The sequence below is a fragment of the Morchella sextelata genome (assembly GCF_020137385.1).
Source record: "Morchella sextelata strain SCLS chromosome Unknown scls_10, whole genome shotgun sequence".
Lineage (NCBI taxonomy): Eukaryota > Fungi > Ascomycota > Pezizomycetes > Pezizales > Morchellaceae > Morchella > Morchella sextelata.
This window is the reverse complement of record NW_025408625.1, coordinates 887,895-911,801: the sequence shown is the minus strand read 5'-3', so window position 1 is coordinate 911,801 and position 23,907 is coordinate 887,895. Positions and strand designations below refer to the sequence as shown.

Genomic DNA, 23,907 nt, shown 5'->3' with positions numbered 1-23,907 from the left:
AAAGGGGTTTAGCCAGGATCCTAGCGTGTATGTAACTAAGAACAGAATTGCTGCTAGCTGCCAACTTTCCTCAACATCCAATCCAATCCTTGCCTCTTACAAGTCATCATCCTATCAAAATTCAATACTTCTTTATCAATATCACTATCAGTAGGGTGGAGACTGTTGATGTGCTTAACTGCGCACTCGCTCGTAATCACTATTACAATACTGAGAGTCTCTTAACTACAAAATGTTCCTAGGATAAGCAGGATTGTATATTCTGGACGGGATTTACCGTGATTTTGGTGGCAATTGATTTTTTAGGATGATGGCATTCTGAATATGCCTCATGGTAAGATTTCAATAGAATCTGCTGTGACTCCTTTATCCTCGGTATTTTCGTTAATCAATCTATACAAATCTCAGAAAGCACACTATCATGAGTAAGTTATTACCATGCATGCCCGAATTTTAAAGCTAAGTCCGTATCTCCTGAAGACTGATTCGAGCAACAACACTCCCCACTGCATCGGCCAATGGGGTTGTGTGGTGAATTTAAGATTTAACCAGCGATTGACAGGTTGACAGGGATTACATAAGACTTCATTACCCCATCTTTTCTATGGGTACTCTACCTACCGGCAATATGGGAATTTCCGAACTCCATCCACAAAAATCACCACACTCCTATCTTCCCACTCGAAACTCCTAACAATCGGGACCGGAGAAACGTCGTCCCGGCTACCAAATGAGTCAACTTTCAAGTTTGGGTATGAGTGCATACATAAATTGGCATCACTTCAACCAATGATTATATCTTTTCGGCATCTTATTAGTCTGATTACTAGGATTATTTATGGTAACGGGGCTGAGTGGGGTTCCGCATCCCTTCCCCCGGCCGAATCCTTTGTCATGCGGGCCGACCCGATAATTCAACGTTTACCTGAGAGCTGAAGATCTAGAAGATGTCAAAGAGCTACCCATGCTAATGCTCCACTGTATGTACCGTGCCCGCAGCATGTCGGCGATATCCGAGGAATGAAGGAAGGGCGGAACAATGTTCCGGTCCACGTACCTTGGAAATGCTCTAAAAGAACTAGCGAACAGAGAGAGCTAGACTGTAGAGGTCTCGTGTCATAGCTCGATCGGATTATATATTTAATGAGGTTTCAAGTATATCTGCTACATGAAATCCAAATATAGAAAACATATTTGACAAAGGAGTCAGTTACACAAAAGTCTCCAGATCCTCACAATATATCACTCGAACCATACACTCGTGGTTAGTAATATATCCGGGGCGACCCCGCACGCCGCTAATCGGATGCGACCTTTGGGGCTGAAATCAAATATTAGGGTCCCGGACTTTGTGGTCTTGGCTGGAGAAGTTATCTCTACCGGAGTTTGTGCAAGGCTGCCTTTTCCTCAGAAAGGGGTTGGGTAGCTTCAGCCTTACACCCACGAGGAATGCTTAAATCTTTTGACGTTTATGTCTCAAACCTGAACAGGCAGAAATCTAGAAGGAAACCATACTTTTCTTACACGGATTATTACGGACCCCACTAGAAAGTGCAAAATTATCTACCGACATAGTAACACCTCTGGTCACGTTACTAGCAACCTGAAGTACGTACGTACTCACCCTCACCAATTTAGTAGCTCAGCCCGTATATTCGATGTACCTACCTACGGCACGTGCGCAGGGGCCAAACTACATATACATACATATTCTGGTTGATAAGTGGACACTAGGCTTAGGTCTGGGAGTTGAAAAGCCTTGCCTCTATGCAATTATGTTCCTGTCTAGACATCAGGTAAACAGGAGATCTAAAGGATTGTATTTATAGATCGTAAGATCGCACGCATCCTTGCTTACCGAGCCATACAGACGCTTGGTCTGGAGGCGAACCAAACAATCAAGTTTGAGGGTGCAAAACGAAACGAAACTGCATAACCGGTGACCCTCAGAACAGTATGCAGCCTTGTATTGTATGACCCGAAGGTACCGAAGGATACGAAGAGCCAGACATATGCGACGCGGCTGTGCTCTGAGACAGGAACCAGGAAAACACGATGCAGCGGCGCGGAAATCTCCAGAGATCGCCAGGGGGACAAAACCTTATTTCACTTGTGCAGTGTACCGCCACAACGTTAGTCAAGCGAGATCTGCACCGCCTTGAAAGCTTAGAAAGACCTAACCCTGTAGGTTCTGGACGACAGTTCATGGTGCAATAACCGCCCAGACTGTGTGTAATCGGAAAAGTAAGTGCGGTTTGTATAAGAGCACGCTATTTTACAGGCTGTGCAGTCACAAACGTCAGTTGACATCTGAAGCTCTGGGGTTTCATGAGGACTGGGGTACAGACAGACCCGCGGATTGGTACTATTGATGCTACTCCACTCATGCGTAGTTATATCAATAATATTTCTACTATTACAAACTTAGTACATATAAGTCTCCGTCATCAGTTCAATTTGGTTTTTACTAAACATCATAATTTATCTATTATTTCACCTCTTTCAAGTTAAAAGCGAAATTTTGATTTGGAATATCATATATGCAGGCGCGCATAAGCACTAAGCCCGAACCTGCATCAAAACCCCGTCAATCACTAAACAGAAAATACCGGTACCAAGACTTGAAAATCTAGAAGTAGGTACATACATGTATGTACTATGCTACCCACAAGGCTAGAAGTACCTACAATATTATCACTTGCTTACGATGTCACGTGGGAAACTTCAACCCCGTGTTTCATAATTGTGGGAGGCAGTCGATTATTCCCACTTCGCCTCATGGGAGGTATGCATGCATGTACATATGCAGGCATAAAAAACGGGATTTTATAGTTATAAGTGTGTAATAATAGCAGAGAGTAAGTAACAACACAGAAGACAACAAATTCATAATCAAAGATACAAAAAGCAGATATACCAACTTCCACCGTCTACAAAAAAACTGCCAACTAAAACGCTAAGATGCTAAAACCGTTTCGATTCTTTCCCCAAACCTCGCAGATAATAAGATAGAAGGGCATATATCCATTTACATTCGGAGAATATACTCATTTTCTCTAAGATACCTTTTCCCGCAAAATAAGTATTGGTTTCTACAAAAGGAAATAAAGGGGTCTATGATATTACTCACTGAGACAAATGAGACGGTAAGGTATAGCCAGGAATTATCTCCGCCGATTTCAATGCAGTAACTGCGTCTTTGAATTGCTGCTGTGCATTCTTTAGAGTGGAGACGTTTCCGAGAGACATACAGGCCTCCGCACGCTATGCCTGTGGTCAGCAAAGTCCCTAATGCTACATCTAGTAGATACGAAGGGTAACCTACAAGTGCTAGAAGCTCTCCAGTGAGACATTGGCGAATGTGCGCATTCTGAACAGCTCTTCCAAAAAATTCAACCGCAGGTATGAGAACCGCACGGGCCTCGACATAGTTAGCGGTATGCCTTCTTTTCTCCTCGGTCCTATCATCTTCTTCAGTGCCAGAAGCCGATCCTTCTTCTTGATGGATCTTGGCAAGCCAATATTGCGCTTTTGAAAGCCATGCTTGCCCAAGGCCTTTACGGAAAAATAAGCATTTTGTAATAATATTTGGTGATATAAAACAAAGACAATCATACCTCTCAAGGCATCAATGTTGGTACTATCAGTGCTAAGAACTCTGTTCCATTCTCGTTCGCACCATGCCGCAAGATCAGCGATTGAACCACTGTCTGCATCAAAGTATGCAAATTCTTGAATCTCAGTGATGAACCACAGTCTCTCTTCAAGGCGGTTGGAACCTAGCATGATATTGCTGGTTTCAATGTTGTTTACGCATGTGCGAACTGTGTCTGTGTGTTTTTTCCACTGCGAGGGGCTGTGAGAGAGAGTGTTGCGGACAGTGGTGAGGCCGGCTTTGGCACTGGTGATGAGCTGCTCGTGTTTTTCCATTGTAATAGATTTGTGGGATTGTCTGTGAGGTTTTTTAAATTGAAGAGGGTGGGGGGATTGAAGTTTATAGAGATTTTAGAGAGTTGAGATGTGTTATCTGGGAGAAAGATATGTATGATATATAAAGTAGGCTCGAAGTTTTGAAGGGTTGATTGAGTATAGTATTGAATGCTGTGATGCTCTCTGCTGTTTGCTCTGGGGATTCTGAAAAAGTGAAAATGAAGGCTTATTATATACAGATCCCATTGCATATATTGCTGATATTCAGATCTGCATATACATAGCATTAATGCATCATTTCATGCCCCAAGAAAACAAAAAAAAAAAAAACAGATTCCAAAACAACAGACAAAGTGACCGAATTGTCAACGAATGACGATGAGGTGCATTTCAGAGCTGAAAGACACTCTTGGGATGAGTGGATCTTTCTCGTGTTCCGAGTCTTTTTGCCCTAAAAGTAAAGATGATATTCTCATCTCTTGTTTCGAACGCCACCCAGGCCTCATTGAACAATTGGCTGTAGTGTAATAATAAAAATCTATTTTGATCAACATCTGAGGAGAAGGAGTCACTCTCTCCCCGGGATGGTGCCTTTTGAGCGTGCAGCAGTTTCCCAGGTCCCCGGTACTGCTATGTAAGGTTTTGTCTTCCCGGAACAAGAGCTGTTTCGGGTGTAGCAGGCTACAGCCCTACTGGTATATCAATTGTTGATAGGTTGCAGATAGTAAATACCTAGTATTTCATCGGCATATCTATGCCGTGAGGACCCGAGTGCTCGGTGAGACAGTAGCATAAGCGAAAAATATGCAACTGTACCTCGATCTTAGAGCAACTGAATTCCCAGGACCAAGGAACAGCAGACAGACGTACGGACCCAGGCTTTAAGGTTTCACAAGAACCGATGGGCTGTGGAATAAGATGCCGGTGGCATTCGAGCCGCAAAGGTTTTGGGTTCAATGATACCCGTTGGATAATAAACCTTGCGGTCAAGATGAACTAGAATTAAAGAAGGCTGCCTTGCCTAGCTTTCTCCGGCCTGACTCAGGTAAAGCAGAATATGCAACTGAGTACATGTAGATACTACTATATACGATAGTTAGCTATGGCTACGAGTGGAAACTAAAAAACATGAACTATCTAGGTGTATCAGGAAAACAAATAGCAGCATGGGTATTAATTCGAGTTGACAAAAACCCGATAGGTTATACAAAGAGCACTGCAATAGTAGATATACAAGAGGTATAACCCGGCCAAGAGAATAAAAACCAAGGACCACATATCTGTCCAGAATCGTAGCCTTGCTATGTAGATACTTGGACTCCATTTACAAATCAGTCATTAAATCATAAGCAAAGGCAATGCGGAGAACCCCCGAGAACACCCTGGGATATGAGTGAGTGGATTATGACATAGGGACGTTTAGGTCATGAGGAGTATGTAAGACGGGCAGCGAGCGTCCACTAGCATTTTGTCATCCTGGAGGTTGAAGAATTGCATTGTTATTCGCCACGAGGTCAGCATGCAGGGCATTAGGAACGAGCCTACGAGCGAGGCTTAGGCCGTTGGTTGCACGATTTCTCGGCAGGGGCGGGCAGATTTTATGTCCGAGTTGCTTAAGATCTCGCCAAATTCCGGAGCGATCCTTTAGCTATATAAAATCTAGGTAGCCACGATAAAATTCCCAGCTCAGTTCGAGGGCTGAAAAAGAAGAGTTGAAGCTGGTAGGTTCAAGTAGTGTTGGACATGGGAGATTTGAGTAACCAAAGATCCTTGGAGCTCACCTTCCCTTCTTGAAGCTGTTTCTGACAGGGGAAGGTAAGGTAATGTAGGTAGTCGTCAGGGTAATTAGTACGGTGGGTTAATGTGGACTCTCCCACATGAACGGAACCCGTGATTTTGATAATTAAAAAAAGGAGGAGGTGTGCTGCGAGAGGTTTGTTTGGCAAGAGATCAGGTTTTCTTTGTGGCTACTGAAAGATGTGAACACGTGGGCCCTGTTTGTTCCTGCCATCTTCCATCGCCCTTCTCGAACAGATCCCGACTCCACTGGGTCCGTCTTCATTTACCATTTCAGTAGAGTAGCTAGCCCAGCCTGTGTGTGCAGCAGCGAACTGGTCCGTGCAAAACCCACACTGCCCCCGGAATCCCCGACAGCTCCGGGCGGGAGAGAGAGCTTCCCTACATGTGTAAGCACTGTGTAGAAGAAGAAGAAACTGTAAATTAGCTACCATCCCCTCCCTTTACACTCTTCTTCATGGAGTCCATAGTATATGCAAACTCGCCATTGGCGGAGTATCTCGAAGGTGTGTACTTGTCCTGGTCCCTAGTCTGTTAACCGTCGCCCGCAGCAGAGAGAAGTAAGGAAGGGGAACACATGCTTATGGGGTTTTGTCGCGTATGCGCGCGTTCGATATTGCAGGAAATGGAGAAAATGCGGCCGATTGGGAAATCGAGCCTCAACTATCGGATCCAGCGGATGATTATAATGAACATCACCACTTCGCACCGCCGTTGTCGGCACGAATCACAACTAGAGGATTGAAGTTGGGCATGGGAGAGCCCGGATGGGCGCGGAAGGCAAAGTTCTATGAGCTCTTCTCTGTAAGACTCCTTACCTTACATACCTTGCTTTCAAACAAAGCTCTCAGACTGATTGTGGTCATTCGGGGTTTTTTTTTTTAGAAAGCTGTAGATTCCCGATTGAGTAGATCCGAGAATGCTCGATTCCTGGAACGATTTCGCTATGTGATTGTGGCCTCGCAACTCCTGAACGAGCATGTCAACGTCTCCCACTACGACCGCAAATCTGGGGAAGTCGCACCCTCTCTCGACGAAGATGTCTCCTCCCATATGTTTGCTTCCCAGTACGCAAAGAGTCGATACTGGGCTGGTAGTGGAGGGTTCGTTCTCGCAATTTCATTACTACTGGCATGGGTTTTGAGGGGTGGTAATGGAAGTAGCGGGATAGGAAAAGGGCGGGCAATCGCAGCGCTGTTGCTCTCCGTGATGGTGGCCATATTCCTGTTTGCCCATGCGAGGCGGACGTGGTTGCGTTCACTAAGGTCAAAGGCAATCGAGTTTGCGACAGTGTTTGTGCAGAATAGTCAGTCGTTCGATGTGCTAGCCTCAAACGCCGTCACACTGATCCAGGAGGTCGAGTTGGTCTCGAGGGGATATAGGCTGTGAGTCCTTCGTTGGGTCTTTATAAAACGATCTTGGGGAGAATTCGATAACTCGGGATCGGTTTTTATGGGTATATGAATGTTTACTGACGATTTCAATAGTAGCACGCCTCTGCCGCCCATCACTAGATTGGAGAGAGATAGTCAGACACGACGATGTGCCCGGCTTCGGCGCTCAATTCTGTCCGCACTCACATTGGGGATCCCTCCCCACATTGGGGCGTGTAAATCTCTCCGCAATCTTACTCAGGAAGTAGACCTGGAGAAATATTATGATATATACGATATCCAAAGAGAGGACATGGGGAACATGGATGTAGGCATCAACAAAGACGATTTTGAGGACATGGAGAGCTTGAAGGCTTTGAAGAGCTTACTACACCGGCTTCATACTATCCGCCGGATACTGCTGTGTTGTTTTTTAGCAGTTGATGCTGACGGTGCTCACCCGGATTACAATAAATGGCGTGTGGTTGTTGAGCAATTGCAAGCTCTGGGAAAACTAATGGGTGAACTTGGGGCCGAGTTGAAGCGAATACTTAGCGAAGAACAAGGTCCGTATAACAATTTCGATTCCGACTTGACTTACAAGCAACCTACATATACATCCACACCTGCCTACAAAGTACACATAAAAAATTACGCGCAAGCCAGCTGACACCCTTTCCAAAATACGCAGAATTCATAATCCCTCCGACCCCCAAACTAACTACCAACACCGTCGAAAACGAGCGCTACCGTGGCCAACTCCGTAAGCTTAATTCCCTCTCTCAGGCCCTCCGCGGCCTACAGGCCAAAATGCACGTCTTGCGAGAAGAATCCGATCGCAACTCCCGCGACTCGCAAGACTTCAGCGACTTTGCCCCAGAGCTCATCGCACACTACGACTCGATTGGCTCAGATTTACATGCACTGGTAAGCGAATGGGAGGACGGCCGTTCCTTCCTCGCCATGAACCTCGACCGCAACTCACCGCAGACGAAGTCCCCAGAGTCCCTCAGTGGTGCTACGCTGGTTGGTGAGACACCAAGGAACTCAATGACCTTCAGTAAGGACACCGATGCCCTGGGACTGGGCCTGTATACACCCCCATCGGCGTCAACAGAGGAAGAGCACGATGTTGAGGAAGTCTACGAAGCCGTATCGGCGCCGCGGCCAAGGAGCATGATGACGAGGGAGGAGCGGATCCTGAAAGTGGCCGAAGAGAGAACGAGGGCACTGGAGCAGAAGAAGAGGGTTGAGGCAGGACTAGCACTACAGAAGGAACTTCAGTCGGTACTAGTCAAGAGGCCGCCAGCGAGAAAGAGGATCATGAGTCGTAATTTGAGTGCGTAAGGTAATGATCCTTTTCCATGTTTTTTTTTTTTATTCTTGTTTTTTATTTTGCTTTACGGGCTTGAGTTACTGCCATGTGTTTTCGCCCAATGGTTGAGGAGTATTTTTAGTGCATATATGCAAGCTTAATTTTGTTTCACTTTGATGAAATATAATTAGTAGACAATGATTGGAAATTCCAGTTATATTACATATGAGGGGGCATCATACTTCAGGCGATGGAGAAAAATAGGTTTCTTTTGTCTATGTATTTTAGTTAGTGGCTTAATTACTTCATGAGAAACGATATTTCAAGCTAGGATGAGGAGGGTGTATGTAATATAATAGACTGTACTTGACTAGAAACACGCCTCGAATTCTCAATCATTGGCTTTTGTGGATCCTTCCTGTTTGTGCAATTAAATCCTTTTGTGAATCCTTCCTGTTTCTGCAATTAAAATCGTGTATTGCACTAAGTAGAGGCCTAGGCACAAGTAAGCTTTTGATAGTAATCATCTAGCCTCGGCAGAAGTTAATTTTTGTAGAAAAGTCATTGCCACCAATCGAGTGCCGTATCGACGTATCGGAGATACATATATCCAAAGCTGTATCCGATAACTTCCGCTGCAATATCGAAACAGACTGCATAGTAGCGATAGATCTGAGAAGTGATGGCCTGTCTCTCCTTAATATGACAAATAACTGTATGGCAGCTGGCCTCGTATTGAATTCATAAAATCACGTTGGTGACTCTAAGCACAGGTTAGGATTACCTACTCATTTGTAATGACACTGCCTAGGTTAGACAGGTATATCTGGTTGCGGTATTTATTGTAAGTAAGCCCACTCAACTGATGAGTAACAAGCTCTCTATGGCCATTTAAATACCGTATCCGTGGAACAGTTTCACATCATTAGGCGTTTACATGAACATGAGGAATGCTCGCCTAAACAAAGATAGTAGGCATTGCTGTCAAATACCTGGACCTAATTGAAGTTGGTAACAATCGATCTAGGGAAGGCGATTGGAATGTAGTCCTGCAGCTGTCCTGGCTTTCTGCCCTATCCCTTACCAGCATGCAACCCTTGTATGCACGTCATCCCTAAACACCAACGTCAATGTCCCCTATCTCAACACGAACAACATCAACAACGACAGAAAAGCACAATTAATGGCATCAGAGAGCAGGGAAAAGTCGCCGGCGCCAGTGGAACGAGAGAAGGAGAGTCGGAGAGATAGGGATAGGTCACGAGACAGAGAGAGATCCCACCGACACCACCGCAGCAGCCACCATCAACAACACGAGGGCAGGGACAGGGACAGGGACCGACACCACAGGTCCTCGGGCAAAGACAAGGGCGAAAGCAGAGGCGACCGAGACCGAGACCGAGACCGAGACCGAGACCGAGACCGAGACCGAGACCGAGACTCCGACCGCCACCATCGTAAGAAGCGCTCCCGTCACGATAGCTCCCACGATGATGATCGACGACGGCGCCGGAAGTCACGGAAAGAAGACGGCGAAGATGGGAAAGCCGCCCCCACGTCTGCAGACAAAAGTGGCGATGAAGACACCGGCGAATGGGTAGAAGCGCCTGCAGCCTCTACGGAAACCGTCGGCCCGACTCCAGTTACAAACTCCGAACCTACTCTAAAGCGGGACACCTGGATGACCGAGCCCGATGCCGACTTCATTGATTACACGCAAAGAGGTGTGCGTAAAGCCACGCCGCCAAAGACCCTCACAAAGCCCGACTATCGTCCCATTATCCACAAGAACGAGCTTAACGAGCAGCTTATTGCGGGAAAATCCGTCGACGAATACGCTGCTGACACCAACGACGAGCCACCCTACACCTTCGGCGACTCCGGTTCAAAATGGCGCATGACAAGGCTCAAACGCGTCTACGAGGCTGCGGCCGAGGGTGGTAAATCCCTCGACGAAATTGCGATAGAGAGATATGGCGATTTGAAAACGTTTGATGAGGCAAGAGAGGAAGAGATGGAGCTGGGGAGGAGGGACATGTACGGGACAGACCGGAGGGACGCGAAAACAAGGCCAACGGGGGAGTTATACGCGGAACGGCTCAAGAAGACGGCGGATGATGACATGAAGCGAAGGGCAAAGGAGGAGCGGTATCAGGCAGACTATGGACTTCCCAAGCTTCAAGTTTTGGAGACGATAGCACCCCCGGTCAAGATCTTGGATCAGACAGCGCTCAATCGGATGAAGGCGGCATACTTGAAGGCGCAAATTAAGGGCGATCCAAAGGCTGCTGATATGGAACGGGAGTACAACGATGCTGTTGCAGCGGCCGCAGAGGCAAGGAAAAATCCGAGCGCCAACCCGTCGCAGCAGGTAGTGATCACGGCTATGGACTCCCGCCACATTGCTGGCCTGGAAGGGCGCATGGGGCGTGAAGTTGTCGCAGGTAAAAAGGGTAAAGTTGAGGCGAACGATGAGATGACACTTGACGATATGGTGCGTGAGGAAAAGCGGACACGCGGAGCCGTCGCCGGCGGTGAGGGCATGCTCCTCGCTGAGCGCATCTCCAGGGATGCAAAGTTCGATGTAAGTTCCCATCTACTTTTCGAGGAGCCTTTCCTTAGGACCCCTACTAACAGAAACAGGACAATCTCGACTATCTTGACGAGAATGCGACCAAGTTGGCTAAACACGTTCAGCGCAGCGAGTTCGACTTGAAAAATATGGCTATCAACGAGTTCAAGCGCATGCAGCAGGTCCTCAATACATGTCCGCTGTGCGAGCAGGACGACAAGCCACCAGTCGCGCCGGTCGTAGCGACGGGCACCAGGGTATTCTTGACCCTACCGACGGAGCCAGAATTGAGCGCTGGAGGCGCCGTCATTGTTCCGATCCAGCATAGGGTCAACATGATGGAGTGTGATGACGACGAGTGGGAAGAGGTTCGGGTATGGCACTATTTTTCAGTTATCTATTCACTTTCATGGAGAAGTACCGCAGCTAACCTAGTGAAATCTTGCAGAACTTCATGAAGAGCTTAACCCGCATGTATACCTCTCAAAACCGCTCCGTAATCTTCTACGAGAACGCTGCCTCCCCACAACGCAAGCGCCATGCTGCCATCACCGCCGTCCCGCTGCCAGTCGAGCTCGGCGAGACCGCTGCTGCGTACTTCAAGGAAGCCATCATGTCCGCAGATGAGGAATGGTCGCAGCACAAAAAGCTCATTGACACGCTCTCGCGAGCCCGGAAAGAAGGGCTTGGTAAGCAGGCATTCCGTCGCAGCTTTGTCAAGCAGATGCCGTACTTCCATGTGTGGCTAGAGATTGATGGGGGGCTTGGCCACATCATTGAGGATGAAAACCGGTGGCCGAAGGGCGACCTATTTGCAAGAGAGGTCCTGGGAGGTATGTTGGATGTGGGGATGGAAGTTGTGAAGAGGCAGGGAAGGTGGAAGAGGGGTGGGGAGGGAGCAAGAGTGAAAGTGTTTAGAGAGGCGTGGGAGAAGTGGGATTGGACTAAGGCATTGTATGATGCTTAAGTTATGAAACCCATTCTTTATATTAGTAGTGAATATTTTGAGCCATTCAGTCAATGAGTATGATGATCGTAATTAGAATGAATGTAGCCTCGTTCTGCTTTTCTGAACATCTAGATTTACTGACAAGATAACAAAGGGGATTGCGTAGGACCCTAGTCTTGTACCTAAGCCCTATGCGCAACTCATCCTCCCGGGTGCCGGATAGTCACCCAGATGATGTTACGAGCCTATGTTTCCCTCTGTCTACCCTCAGTTTGGTCGCAGCAGTGGTGTCACTACAGGCTGCTTTTCCTGTCTGAGCGATCATTGACCTGACCTAGGCAATCACTGCGGTTGCTACAGATGTTGATCCTTTCTTTTTTCTTTGCTTATTCAGACTAGTCTAAAGCGGTATTTAAGGCGGCATAAATTGCACCTCAAGGGCAGTATTCTCTCACTGCCCTCTGAATCGAAGGAGTGAAAGGCGGTCTTTGGACCTTTCATAATCAAACTTACAGCGGCATGGTTCGTAATTTGGCAGCCGGTTTTAAAGTCCAAAGTCAGGGTGCCAGGAAAACGTGGTGATGATAACGGCCAGGGTGTTAGTAACGACCAGGGTAGGAATGGTTTTCATCGGCGTTATGTGAAGGAAGTATTAAAGGAAGCTTACTGTTTTCCTTATATGTATCCACACGCACTGTCATTGTTTTCCCTATCACTCTTTGCTTCCTTATCATAGTTCTTCACTTTACTTTAGCCCCGACCAGTTCTTTTCTCTTGAACGTTGTCATCCTGAGACACATGTAGGTGAGCGGAGAGTGTTCTCTTGGCACCGAGTGATATTCGATGATGACAAGCCCTCACAAGACACATGACGCCTGTATGGCCCACAATTAAGGGCGCTCGCTCGAGGACGTGAGATTTGAAGATATCCTCGAGGCCTCTCGTTCTAACTAGCCATTTCCTTATATACCCTTGAGGTCTTAGGAGTTTAACTTTGAGGCTGGCCATATTTCTTTTTACGAATAAATGATTGACTGGTATGGTCACTGCGCGCGCATGCATAATATGATAACACATATTTACTTACGTAATATAATTATATAGGCATGAATATATAGGGACTTGCTAGTAAAATCTTATTTTCTACATATTATAGCGGAATTTGAGCTGCGGGCTTGAATCCAATAGACTGGAGCTCTCATAGGAGAAGTTAGCTTATGACCATTCTCTATCTAGCTGAATCCTGTCGCAAGATTTTTAAAGATTTGTATCACATCACTAACTCTTAAAAACTATTCAATACTTGGTCAGGTGTTTTCTAACTTGAATCTAGATTTGATGAGAAAATTTCATTGATTTTTCTTTACTTTGTGTACAAGCCTAGACAAATCTATTTCCACCATCTCTTCATTAGATGATACTGATTATTCAGACTTACAGTGATAACCCCACTTGATAGAGTCTTACAGGCAGGAAAGTCATTCACTCAAATCCTAGATTATCACATGAGAAAAGGCTCATACAAATTCATATCTCATGAGCTTGGGCTCATAAAATGGGATGTAATAAGCCAAGACCCCCATGAGGCAAGATAAGATGAGCCTATACCCTGGGCTTTTCTTGAACAGGCTCATGGGGGGCATTATGGTAGGGGTAAATACAAGCTCCTCTCGGTCCCTCGGCGAGCTGAACCCAAGAACCAAGAAGCGTTTGCGCTCCCCAGTTTCGGAAGCTAGGAAGCAAAGAGCGACTGGAGGGGGAAGAATGAAAGATTTTCTTTTACAATTCAACAACGCCCACCCCAAGCGAAAGAAGATACCCACCAGCTTGGTCGTGACTTCGAACTAGGGCTTATATAAATTGATCAAAATACAATCGTCAATACATGGTTATTTTTTGGGATGTATATCAAACTAAATATTCCACTTTTTTGGCTGCTATGTTCATATCACTTGCCAGTGAGATGTTCTGTAACAATACAATGAACTATCCCTTGACGTTACTCAAATAGCTCTTCTTTACTCTTGCACTGAGCGTCCCGGCCCATAGAAAGCCGTCCTACAGAGCGAGAACCTGTATCTTTATCAGACGATACTTGCTGTGCATATATATACACCGCACATGTATCCCTCAAACCATCATTACCATCAATTGTCATCAACTAAAAAAAAGATTATCCCCCGCCACCAATTCTCTACACTAGCCTCAAATCTCACCAGCTATCAAAAAAAAATACAAAAGCAATAAAACAAACATACCTCCCAAAACGCCACCAAACAATGCCAATGATATAGGTCTTACCACGAAAAAAAGGAAGAAAAAAAAATGAAGATCTGCTACGATCCAAATCTTACGCCTGCCCCTGTCCCGAGAAAGAGATGCGCACCCTCTTGTGCCCCGGTGTCTCGACCTCCGACGGGCTCTCCGACTCGTCTTCTCCCTTTCTCCGCTTCTTCTTATTCCGGCTCTGGGTACTCAGCCTGGGCAAGTTCTCGGCCACCGTCGGCGTCGAGGTGCTAGTCGCTGGGGTCGCGTCTTCTTGCTGTTGAAGCTATATTTTCCACCATTGTCAGTCATAACCACTCCCCAGGAGGCAGGTGGCGAATATCATAGAACAACCATACCTTTGCAGCATATGAATACGAAGACAACGAGAATATGCGGTCCGCATCACTGATATTGGTCCTCCGCCGGGCGGCGGTACCCTTGATGTAGTTGTCGAATCCCTTGACAATGTTGCCGTTCTGTGTGTCCTCGAGGTAGCCGATCTCGCATTTCGCGATGTTTTCCTCGTACTGTGCCTGCACTGCTCGTTAGTCTGCCAAAAATACTTTCAAAAGTCTAGCTCTGGAGAGGCGTACAAGGTTCTTATCGAGAACGCGTTTACGCTGTAGCATTTCGCGCAGCTCCTTGCGGAGCTTCTCGTAGTAGAGCATGGCCCCCTTTTCGGTGGTGCCGGGCACGGCAGAGGGCGTAGAGGCCGAGGAGGGGGTCTTGATGGGTTGGGCAGACATGACGAGTGAGCGGGTGTGATGGACGAGGTCAACAGGGGACAGACGGACGACGTCAGAGGCACTGGAGGGGAAGCAAAGTGAAGATGTCGACGCACTCGCACGCTTACGATGGGGCCCACCAGTCAGGGAAGACGGCTTGGCGACGCACGGACAGCCGACCGTTCCTTAGTCTTGGCTAGTTCGACGGCTTTGTTGATTTGATCGTCGAGACAACACTCAGACACCGCACTACGACTCTGTAGACTTGCACCGTATATAGACTGACTGCTAACCCACAAACACACTAACCACGAACAACACGGAGAACGAGGGACAGCTAACCACTTTCACTACCACCTTTAAAGGAAACACAAGCTCTCTCAGCACAGCAGGAAGAAAGAAACAACACTCACACTCATTATAATAAATATATACATAGCACCCCCCCCCCCCCCCCCCCCCCGCTATACGCCCATAATCATAATAGACGCTCTCTACATCACCTCCGGACTGCTCCTCAAAACATACACAAAAAACACCACGCTCCTTATATCGACATACCGTGATGTCTTCAACTGCTACTGGCCCTCACCGGCGCATGAGGAGATTTGCCTCCACGTCCGTCCTGGACAGTAACTACACTGATACTGCCAATGTATCCACAGCACCTCCACATAACAGCCTCCGAACGCTCTCCAACATTACAAACCAGCCCCTAACCACTACTCGTGCCCGATCACACTCCCAAACCGCATATGACACCAAGCAGCAGCCAGGCCCGCAGCGCTTTGCAAAGAAAGCCCAGTCTCAAGCAAACATGCAGCCAAAACAGCATAGTACCATTGAGAGCTTGATCAGCAGCCCACCCGCTTCGCTCGCAGAAGCACTCGTAGAGTTGCGGTACCTTATTCTCACAGAGGGTGTTACGGCGGATTTGGACGGGAATGTATGCATAAATATAGCCCATTTCCACATATATATATACGTAAATATAGTAGGGACAGAGAGCTTACAAATCCCCTAGTCTCCCCTCCGAATTTACATCTGGTCCATTCTTCTCGGCGTAACCCCCATGCGTACCAGCGACTACGTCCTCCTCGTGCGGCGTGGCGCCTCCAATAGCTACTCCAAGATCCGAAACGACACCTTCCGGACGCTCGCAACTGACCCTCTATTCCGCCGGCGGGTGTCAGAGGCATCGCTGATCCGACTGCTGAACGCGTTTCAGTGGAAGATGAAAGATGCGGGCGTGGAAGCACAGTATGTCCAGGGTATGAATGTAATTGCGGCGCCATTCTTGTACGCGGCGAGGAGTGAGGTCGAAGCGTTTTCGCTCTTTGCAGTGTTTATACAGAGGGAATGTCCGGCGTATGTAAGGCCGACAATGGAGGGCGTACATAGAGGCTTGAAGGTAAGTTGCGTGGTTATTCTAGGAGCTATAGTGCGTGCTAATCTGTGTGTGGTGTAGCTTGTGGATGAGTGTTTAGAGACTGTAGACCCGAAACTATATCGGCATCTTCAGGAAAAGTTCTTGACTGCGGAGCTATACGCATTTCCATGTTTGTTCACTCTCCTCCTCGAAACTCTAGTTCTTGCCTCTAATATGGGCCTATAGCTGTCCTTACATTCTCTGCCTGTACTCCGCCTCTCCCCGAGGTGCTAAAATTATGGGACTTCCTTCTCGCGTATGGCGCGCACCTCAACATTCTCTGTGTTGTAGCTCAGCTACTCTTAATGCGTGACGAGCTCCTGGTCGCTCAAAGGTACCTCTTCACGCTCCTCTGTCACATAAGTATTTCGCAATGCTAACTTGAACCCTCTATAGCCCCATGAAGCTTCTCCGCCAGTTCCCACCACTCAACTCGAAGACCATCATTAGTGTCGCGGTTAGCTTGGTGAGAAAGATACCCGAGGAGCTTTTCGAAGCCCTGGTCAACCATGCTAGGTAGTGGTTGTGTGGCTTTTCAAAAGTTTTTTTATTCTTTTATCTATTCTTTCATCTATTCTTTCATCTATTCTTTCATCTATTCTTTCATCTATATTTCTTTTTTCTATTCTTTTGTTGTTTATGATTTTTTTTTGCTTTTTGTTGTGGCGCCTGGAGCGTGCTGTTTTTTTTGATATTCTTTTTTTGCTTTTATCTTTATGTTATGCTGTGCTTGACTTACTTGGCTTTTTGTGGGTGTGTGGACATCTTTTGTGGGTGGAGTTGGGATTATTTTTTTCTTCTCGTTTCCAAATCAAATTACCATACCATGCTATAGGGCATGGTTTATCTTTCTTTTATGTTATTATGGTGCGTGGATGGAGTTTCTGAAAATACCCAAAGATGCAATTTGGACAATTTGGCTCGGGGATATATATCGTTTTTGGGCTAGCTGGCTTTGGTTGGTTGGATCGGTTGGTAAATATGTGAAATTATAAGGAGGGAGAAGGAGCGGGGAACAAGGAGCAAGAGCGGCGTAGGTCAGAATGTCAATATGTAGGACCTTTTCCAGGGATACTGTGGGTTCAGAGGAGAGGTAATTTGGAATGGTACTAGTTTGTTCCAGGTGCAATTGGCACCAGCTCCGTAGGTTAGGTTAGGTTGCACAAACGTGCCGTCTGTCTGGGGGCGGGGTTTGATCATGGGTTATCACTCGAATGTACACACTATTGGCGGGGCAAGGCCATATTGTGGATTAGAGCTCAAATATCAAGTCAAACCTTCCGTCAAACAATAAACCCTCTCGCAAGGAAAGTCGGAGGATAGCCAACACCCGATGTAGCCTGTAGTGCGATGACCCATCAATCAAATCGCATCCGCTTCCGCTTCTACCGTCCTCCGTGGCCGCTCTACTTTAATGAAGGTGACTTGATGGTGAGTTACGTATACATACACGCCACCCCTCTCCAGGCACCTCCGGTCCTCCTTAGACCCTCAAACCCCGACCTGTAACAGCCGATCCGTCAAGGCCGCACCCAAGAGGCAGAAGAGTGTCAAGACAGCAGGCATATTATTTCCTCTTCCTCGCCCCAACCCTTCCTTCAAAACAACGCCGTCTAGACTATCCATTTAAGTGCTGCGGGGGTTAGAATCTATGGGTCCGGATGCCCACCGGGCAGAGTTGCCGGTAGAGTCATGAAGCGTCACTCGCGCGCCAAGCAAACACCATCCATCCACGCTTGCTTTCAGGAGTCTAGATGGTTTCTTTAAGCTTCGATTCATACCCAGACTTATCATTTGATGGGTCTGGGTGTTCAGTTTGTGATGTATGGGCTCTTTGACGGGAGATTGATTGTTTTTTTTTTTTACTACATGGATCTTTGGGCATCTACGTACGTCGCGGTGTGCTCCCGCCAACCATTGGCCGCCATATGTCCTCCTCATCTTCATCTAGTACACTCAGATAGGGCTGTAGCTTGAGGGTTTCTATGGCAGCTGTAGAATTGTGCGTGCGGCCTTTGTTTGACTTGGGATGGCAGCCGGACTGTAGATTCATGCAGCTACTTGTTATCATTACCAAGACAAGATGCGTTTAACGTTCGATATATAATATCTGGATCTGTAAACCATCGTCGTTAATGTAGTCGAAACGCAGCATGTAGGTGTCAGTGCTGTGGGGGAATCTTGGGTTGTCGGAATTATCAAATCTTTTTTCTTCTTTTTCTTTTGAAAGTACAGAGCGTAAGCAAGTAGGTGGGAGTAACATATTGATGCACGATGTACTGCCGGATTGATGCGGTCCTATCTCTGTCTTGTACTCTGTGGGATATTGGGTGGTTAGCGTCAAGGCGAGTTTGAGGTTCGATATCTCACGCCTCATGCAGGCGGCCTAGTCGGTGGTGAGTTGTTAGCACGCCGAAACACATGGAGTGGGAATCAAATTCCTGTCTTGACAGGTCTTTTGTCTGTACTCTGGAAGTCAATCCTGCCTTTCATACCCATCTGTATATTTTTCTCAGACAGGAGCGTCAAAGAGAGCAGCGGGCTCAGATAAGATCTGATGACCTATTCTCATAAACTCAAGGCGAAAAGTACCAAATTCCTAACTCACCGATACCAGCGACATGTAGAAGCAGCGAGACCTGAATCCAAACATGCCAGCATGCACCGCACTAGCTTAATGATTATAACGAAAGACTCGACCTTTTTCGCCCACTCGCCCTTCTTTAGCCCGTTCCCTCCCTTCCCTTCCGGTCATGACAAGTCTTTATTACTTTGACTTACCTACACGCACACGCACACGCACGCGTACTTTACGTACTCCACGACCCACCAGCCTCACAGCACATCACTCGCCCCGCTCGGATAGCGCCCGTCGGATGCCCAGCACGCCGGCCCCCATTTTCACACCCTCCGGATCCCTCCCTTAATAAACCATACCTGCATGCATATGCACACACGCAAGGGCATCGGTGGGCAAAAGCTGCATCGAACCGAGCTCTACCTTCTACCAGTGTAGGTACGGTACCTAACCTAGTGTATACATACCTACACCTGCATGTCTTGTCTAAATTCACATGCCAACACGCACGGCAATCCCCGGCCGGCCGACCCGCGCGCCTTACGCAATCCACTCCCCGGCTAAGGTTCCTGCCTGAAGTCTAACATCTTTGACATCGGGTCTTGGCCTCCTTCCCTCCCTCCCCGCCCGGACCCCATATTCCGCTAGGAAAAATGAATCGCGGGGCAGGGCTAGCTGGGACACAGATTTTTTGGACATGTGTACTCATGCGCCGCATCACAATCCACAGCAGGTCGCCGATAATTTACCTAATTATCCAGCCCCTGGTTTGGGATTGCGATGGGGGATAGAGGATAGGAAGCACTCCAGAACGATGGTGGTGATGTGCCGGCCGGTCGGTGGTTACAATTGAATGGATCGGGAGTTGGGTCTTGGGTTTCTTTTACTCGATCTTCGAGGTGAAACACTGGAGTCTGCTCTTACGCTACAGTAGGCGAGTGATACGCTATGAACGCAGGACCACTCATTTGAGCCCTTAAAGGTTCTTGGCTGAATCCTTCCAGTCAGTGGATCTATATCATGCAGATCATCCGCCCTACGCTATAACATCGCTATCTATCAATCTCGAATCCCGAGCCCGGGTGTCCCGGCCGTCTAAACTTCTACATCGTTAGTTATTACCGAATGGTACCGCGGTATCTAGTAAGGGATTTCCCCAGCACCCTCGATCTAGCTCGGTACCGACCAGCGACCCGGTACGCGTAATGAATGAATAATGCGGGGAGGGAAGTTATTTGCAGCTATTGTTATGGATCAGTGCTGGGGGGTTCTGCGCATGTGAACCGGGGATACCGAGGAAGCTTTATATCGCAGCCAAAGTAGCTTCCTGGTCAACTTATATATCCAGAGATCAATAGCCGGAGGGGTGCATATGCACAGAAGATTAGAGTAGACGGAATTCCTAGGAAGAGAGAGGTAGAGAAAGCTTGACCTTGGATCCTCAGGTCATAATAGTAGCTACCTCTGTGTTAATTAACGGGACTTGTGGGTATGGTTGACCTGCAGTTGGATGGTTAGAGTAGCGGTCAAGAGATACTAGACAGGATTTGTTTCGATATTTCGAGCCTTTAGGGTGATGTAGATGATATGATAAGGACTCCCGGGACTAATTTTGAGTCCATGGTATTATAAATCTGTACTAGTACTGTTGCACCCACAAGTGCAATTGTGGTAGAACAAAGGGGGCGCAACATGATGCAATCTACATCCTAGAATACTGCGGGACTGGTTTGTAGAAGAATTATCCACAGTTGAAAGTCTCCAGTCCTGAGATTTCTGACCAGAGAAGGACGCCCACAACTAACTGAAGATATGCCTTGGAAATAAAGACTCCTAAACTAGTTTTAGTCTAGACTAGAACGAAGGGAGGGCAATTGGGGCCATACCAATGTACTATTACGTCGTATGTGATGGGATTCTTGCCTTCTTCAGTTGATCATCAATAACTATATGTACACCCGCAGGAAAAAAGTGAGGAAACAATGAGTAGCGTGACAATGAGTGCGTCTAACTTGACATCCCCACACCCGCAATACAGCCTCACGAGTATTCCCTAGCCATGCCTTTTGACAAGTCCGGAAAGTGAAGAGAGGCTACTCTTAATGAAAACATAAAAGTTATTGAAGCCCAAGCTAGGGAAGAGTGGGAAAGGCTAGATTGGGAAAATGTATATAAAATCATTGACAGCATACCAAAGAGAATTGCAGCAGTAGTAAAGAACAGGGGAAGTCATAAAAAGTGGTAAATATAGTTCAGAGGCCGTAGTATCTATTCTGTATCTCATTGTGTAGTCATATTACTTCTATTCGTTTCCATTTTCACTTTTTCATTAGGGTTCTGATTGGTTGCACTCGTTGTTTCCTCACTTTTTTCCTACGGGTGTACATCCAATCATCCTTTTAGACAACTAACTCCTAAGCGTAGGCCTTAACATCCAGATCCAGATCTTGTAGTAGTTGTGGTTCTTATGAAACGCCGAATGACAACAGCGACTTTTGTAAGCTCAGCGACGGGCCTGGTGCCTTAATGGATTTATAAGAAAACGACACAGTAATCTTGCTTCATCGTTCAATTTGGTGTGGCTTGGTTGCGATGATACAAGCTCTGTAGGATGTTGAAGCTGGCGACGCAGGATGAGAAAATCTGGGCTTGTTTATATACTACATTGTAGTTTGTAGTATATTACTTCTTGTCTGGAGCAGGACCCAACTGGATCCAGCCTACTTTTAATAAATTTTTAGAACCTCGAGATCGAGACAACTATGGTAAACAATTGAGATACACAATTAAGAAGGGCCCTAAGAGAACAATCCAAAATCTAGATGATATCATACAGGCCTACGTTTCTCCTCTTCATCTTCAATGCCTTCTGCGCCTCTTGATTCTATCCGCCATTGTTAGCCCAACATCTAAGTCTTCCGACTTGATATCGAGTTCCTCCTCCTCATCATCCTCAGCTTTCAAGACCCTCTTTGAACTTAAACCTGCTTCTTCTTTAACCACTTTCTCCTTCTTTATAGCTTTTTCCTTGATAGTCTTCTCCTTCTTGACGACAACCTTCTCTTTCTTGACAACGGCCTTTTCTTTCTTGATGGCCTTTTCCTTTTTAACTACTTTCCCTTCTTGTTCTTGCTTTTCGTCGTCTTCTTCTTCGTCATCATCGTCCTCCTCCTTGACTTCCACCTTTACCTTCCTCCTGCTAGTTCTCCTCGTTATAGTAATAGTAGCCTCGTCAGTTTGCTTTTCATTTTTGACCTCGACTTCGACCCTCCCCCTACTCCTTCTCATAGTGTCGGTATCAATATCGACAACCTCGTTATCTTTACTCTTCACTCCAGTGTCAGTGTCGGTGTCGGTTCCCGTGACATTTTCGTTCCCACCCTCATCTTCGTCCGTAACCCTGACCTCAAGCTTCACCTTTCTTTCAGTCTCCCTACCGTCAATTTCGTCCTCATTCTTGACTTCTACCTTGGGCTTCCTTGATGTTTTCTTCACGGTGGTGCTAGTACCAGGTGCGTCTTCACCGTTACTGCTACTCTCTGAGTCTTCATCCTTCACCTCTCTCTTTACGGTCTTGGTGCGAGACTTCTTAATTTTGACCTCCTTGACCGCAAATGCTTTTAAGTCCGCTGCAAATAGGACCTATTCAACCGCAAACTGTCAGCATTCCCCTCATAAAAACGGTAAAATCCGATAGATGCACGAACCGAATGCGCCCACCCTGCTTCCTCCCCCCAGAGTTCTCTGAAGTGGTCTCCAATCGCCAAATAAGTCGCCTTGGTCAGGCTCTTATGCTTCCCCTTCCCGAACTTATAATCACGCATAGCAATCTGCCAAACTATCCCCACAGATCAGTATTAGCTCTCACTCTAGATCTGCTAACCAAGACCCTAGAGCACTGATATAACATACCATGCGTATCAACTGGAACGCTTTCCTTCTTATCCAAGCTCATCAGGCACACACAATCTGCCACCTTTGGGCCTACTCCCTGGAGCTCTAATAAGGCTTCGTGTGCCTCCCGATACGGCACGTGCCGCAACCCGTGCAGCCAGTCCTCTCCACGCGCAGCAACAATCTGTGCGGTCTGATGGATGAACTTGGCGCGGTAACCAAATCCCAGATTTCGGAGCTTCCCTTCGACGCTAGCAGGCGTGAGTTGGGATGGCGGTGGGAAGTCATAGTAGGGTGTCTCGCCGAGCTGCCCATGTGGAGTGCCGAATGTTATGCAGAGATTCTCGACCTGGTTTGTAAGTGTTAGCATACAGCTGGTTGAAATGATATTATTGCCATTGGTAGGGGCATCAAGTTTACCATCTGTCCGATGCGACTGATATTGTTATTTGACGAGCAAATAAAGGATACTAAGTTTTCCCACGGATCCTGGCGGAGCATTCGAATTCCTGTGAAAGAAGGGGCTTTCTTCTTGAAATGGGGATCGCGGGAGGACCATTTCTCATAAAGTTCTGTCAAGTTTACAGAAAGATTGAAATAGTCGCGTATTAATTCGACAGTATCGTCTACAATGACTCCATTTTCATGTTTGATACCATGCTCGTTCTTGATATTGTCTTCCTCCTTTTTGACCACCGCCGAAGAAGGAAATATCGCACGGTAGTAAAGATGTGTATGATCCTGTTTGAGTGACAATATACGGCCACTCAGTGCGCAGGACCTGGGGTAGACTCAAGAACAGATTATTAGACTAATCTGGTTCTTGGAATCATTAACATTGGCTTTGGCTTGTAACATCTCGCTCACCATTCATCATTTCCGGAGGATTTCCATCTGCATTACATACAAGCAGTCAGCATGACTATTCAATACCAAACCTCAAAGGGCAAAGTGGAAGGGCTGTTACCTGAATGATTGACCGCAGCGGAGGACACTGGAAAGGCGCAGCTCGCTCAATGGCACGGGTAGCTTCTTCCATTCCATGTCTTCAGGTGGGTAAGCGGAGCTGTTTTGCAT

At 46.9% G+C, this 23,907-nt stretch overlaps 6 protein-coding genes across 6 annotated transcripts; 3 read left to right on the top strand and 3 right to left on the bottom strand.

Moving 5' to 3' along the window:
• Positions 1–3,028: 3,028 nt before the first annotated feature.
• On the bottom strand, positions 3,029–3,930 carry H6S33_001217 (uncharacterized protein; the record flags this gene model as incomplete). Its single annotated transcript, XM_044832571.1, has 4 exons — positions 3,029–3,065; positions 3,131–3,264; positions 3,326–3,555; positions 3,618–3,930. 4 exons carry the CDS (start codon positions 3,928–3,930, stop codon positions 3,029–3,031), a joined length of 714 nt encoding a protein of 237 aa, XP_044694184.1.
• Positions 3,931–6,327: 2,397 nt separating this feature from the next.
• Positions 6,328–8,447, top strand: H6S33_001216 (uncharacterized protein; the record flags this gene model as incomplete). The annotated part of the gene is made up of 4 exons (XM_044832570.1): positions 6,328–6,531; positions 6,613–7,112; positions 7,215–7,666; positions 7,792–8,447. The coding sequence occupies 4 exons, from the start codon at positions 6,328–6,330 to the stop codon at positions 8,445–8,447; spliced, it is 1,812 nt and encodes a 603-aa protein (XP_044694183.1).
• A 1,151-nt stretch (positions 8,448–9,598) lies between these two features.
• Positions 9,599–11,954, top strand: H6S33_001215 (uncharacterized protein; the record flags this gene model as incomplete). Its single annotated transcript, XM_044832568.1, has 5 exons — positions 9,599–9,653; positions 9,712–9,872; positions 9,932–10,999; positions 11,059–11,361; positions 11,436–11,954. 5 exons carry the CDS (start codon positions 9,599–9,601, stop codon positions 11,952–11,954), a joined length of 2,106 nt encoding a protein of 701 aa, XP_044694182.1.
• A 2,332-nt stretch (positions 11,955–14,286) lies between these two features.
• On the bottom strand, positions 14,287–14,950 carry H6S33_001214 (uncharacterized protein; the record flags this gene model as incomplete). The annotated part of the gene is made up of 3 exons (XM_044832567.1): positions 14,287–14,487; positions 14,561–14,737; positions 14,798–14,950. The coding sequence occupies 3 exons, from the start codon at positions 14,948–14,950 to the stop codon at positions 14,287–14,289; spliced, it is 531 nt and encodes a 176-aa protein (XP_044694181.1).
• A 544-nt stretch (positions 14,951–15,494) lies between these two features.
• H6S33_001213 (uncharacterized protein) lies at positions 15,495–16,878 on the top strand (the record flags this gene model as incomplete). Its single annotated transcript, XM_044832566.1, has 5 exons — positions 15,495–15,875; positions 15,954–16,340; positions 16,398–16,488; positions 16,545–16,692; positions 16,755–16,878. The coding sequence occupies 5 exons, from the start codon at positions 15,495–15,497 to the stop codon at positions 16,876–16,878; spliced, it is 1,131 nt and encodes a 376-aa protein (XP_044694180.1).
• Positions 16,879–21,795: 4,917 nt separating this feature from the next.
• H6S33_001212 (uncharacterized protein) lies at positions 21,796–23,907 on the bottom strand (the record flags this gene model as incomplete). The annotated part of the gene is made up of 6 exons (XM_044832565.1): positions 21,796–22,578; positions 22,644–22,774; positions 22,849–23,179; positions 23,251–23,611; positions 23,698–23,724; positions 23,798–23,907. The coding sequence occupies 6 exons, from the start codon at positions 23,905–23,907 to the stop codon at positions 21,796–21,798; spliced, it is 1,743 nt and encodes a 580-aa protein (XP_044694179.1).